General features: G+C 29.8%; 1 protein-coding gene across 1 annotated transcript in view; it reads right to left on the reverse strand.

Moving 5' to 3' along the window:
- Positions 1-1,371: 1,371 nt before the first annotated feature.
- Positions 1,372-2,321, reverse strand: part of LOC107737067 (glutathione peroxidase 7-like) — a 5,467-nt gene continuing 4,517 nt past the window's right edge. Inside the window, exon 3 of the mRNA XM_016548471.1 lies at positions 1,372-1,930. Coding sequence (XP_016403957.1) covers positions 1,767-1,930 — 164 coding nt within the window. The 3' untranslated portion in view covers positions 1,372-1,766. The remainder of the gene's footprint in view (positions 1,931-2,321) is intronic.

The raw sequence follows: 2,321 nt of genomic DNA on the forward strand, positions 1-2,321 counted from the left end.
GAATCTGGCTTTTTAATCACGTAACTCTGATTATGTTCAACAGAAATTGTTCTTGAACTAACAAGCACCAATTATCTCAAAGGAACTTTATTACCTATATATATGTTTAAAATGAATCATCTCAAGTTTCTTTATTTAAATGCTATTAAATGTTGTATATTAAAAATCGTAAGCAAAAATGGGATCTGCATATTACACAATGTTCCAACTTATATTTTCATAACTAAGTTCATTTGCTCTTCTTTATTTGGTTTCTACATACTTTAGCACATTTACACTAATGAAATTTATGAAACTGGCAGCAAAGTCAGGCTGAGCACTTACTTTAGAGGACGCATGAATGTGTAAATAGGAAGTTTAAAGATGTTCTGTCCTCCAAAAAAAAGTAAAAAAAAAAAAAAGTATGAAGGACATGCTTTGTCATAATATTTTGCTTTTGAATGTACCTTCTGATGAAAGTTTTTAAGTTGCAGACTTTTTGGACAAAATATGTAAAAATTGTTCTTATGAATTTGAAATGTGCACTCATTAGACCCTCTTTTTACTTATTTTATTTTCCTTTCACTGATATGATTAAAATACACCCACGGTAATGTTTAAATGTTAACAAGAGCTGCTTGGAAAGCATCATTAGGTCAAGTCAGGGTTTAATATATATATATATATTTTTTCTTATTTCTCTATATACTAGAAATTATTTTTATGTTTTAATATTTAAACAATATTTTTTTTAATAATTCATTTTAGTTTTACATGGCCACCACTCACATTTTCTTATATTAAATATTAAAAAGTATTAGTTTCTTATTATTTCTTATTAATATTTTAACATTAATTTGAATAATAATTAGAATTTTACATGGACAAGCACCACCACTCACATTTTCTTCAGAGAAACATTAAGATATATCAATTTTTTATTATTATTTTTTAATACTTAAACAATAATTTTAAATAATTTTAATTTTACATGGACAAGCACCACCACTCACGTTTTATTCAGAGACATATTAAGATATATTATATTTTATTATTAATTCTTAATATTTAAACCTTAATTTTAATAATCGTTTTAATTTTACATGGGCAAGCACCACCACTCATATTTTCTTGAGATAAATATTAAGATATATTAACTTTTTAAAATTAATTCTTAATATTTAAACACTACTTTTAACAATAATTACAATTTTACACATATACACAACATTTACACTCACATTTCTTTTCAGAAAGATAGATTCATTTTTACTAATAATGTTTAATATATAAACATTGATTTAAAAAAATTATATTTTACATTTTGTCTTCAGAAAAATAACTTTTAATGGAGGGTCAAAATAGATTTCAGACAGATCACAGAAACAAAAATTATAACAGGAGTATAAAAACAAACATTTCTACTCCAGAATCAGTTCATCATATTGCTCATATTTCATTATTTTGAATAGCTCTATTAGACATATCGTGTAGTATGTCATTAAGTATAAGCATGATGTGTTTTTTATGGTTTATTAATAAAAGTGGTCTTTTATTCGTTGAATTCTCAGTGCTTCTCTTTACAAACATGGAAGGAGAACAAATCTAATGCAACCAAGTTGAGGGAAGAGGATGAGAGCATATAAGATTGTTTAAAGTGGGTTGCGCTGGTGTAATCTCACACTTCATACTTTGAATAGGCCTAAATTAGCATGTGTTTCTTCAAAGTGATCTGTTTCTGAGGTCTGAGTGTCTACAGTTTTTAGAGCTGAAGAAGTTTCAAAGGACTAAAGCTCCTCTTTCCTCTTAATGATCAGCTTCCGAACCATGTCCGCTATCCGTGGGCGGATTTCTTTGACAGAGACTTCAGGACCCCACGCGTCAACAACTTTGCCATCAGTGTCGATGAGGTACTTCCAGAAATTCCAGGTCGGCTCTTTCCTAGATGCCTCTGAAATTAGAAGAGAGTTTTACCGGCATTTAGATGAGAGCACAGCAAGTCAAATTATTAAGCCATTAGACTGTGATCTTGTGTGAAAATTAAATGCCGCCTCAAGCACTTTGTTTGTTACATCATTGCACATGAACCGTTCGTGCACTTGAGTGGAAACACTTGGTTTGATATTTTTGTATCTAATGCAATGACATCCAGACATTTTGAAGAGTGATTTAAAGGGATAGTTCACCCAAAAATGAAAATTTGATGTTTATCTGCTTACCCCCAGGGCATCCAAGATGTAGGTGACTTTGTTTCTTCAGTAGAACACAAAGATTTTTAACTCAAACCGTTGCAGTCTGTCTGTCATATAATGCAAGTGGATGGGAATCACGGCTTTGAGAGT

The sequence above is a fragment of the Sinocyclocheilus rhinocerous genome, unplaced genomic scaffold, assembly GCF_001515625.1.
Source record: "Sinocyclocheilus rhinocerous isolate Xijiao unplaced genomic scaffold, SAMN03320098_v1.1 scaffold464, whole genome shotgun sequence".
Taxonomy (NCBI): domain Eukaryota; kingdom Metazoa; phylum Chordata; class Actinopteri; order Cypriniformes; family Cyprinidae; genus Sinocyclocheilus; species Sinocyclocheilus rhinocerous.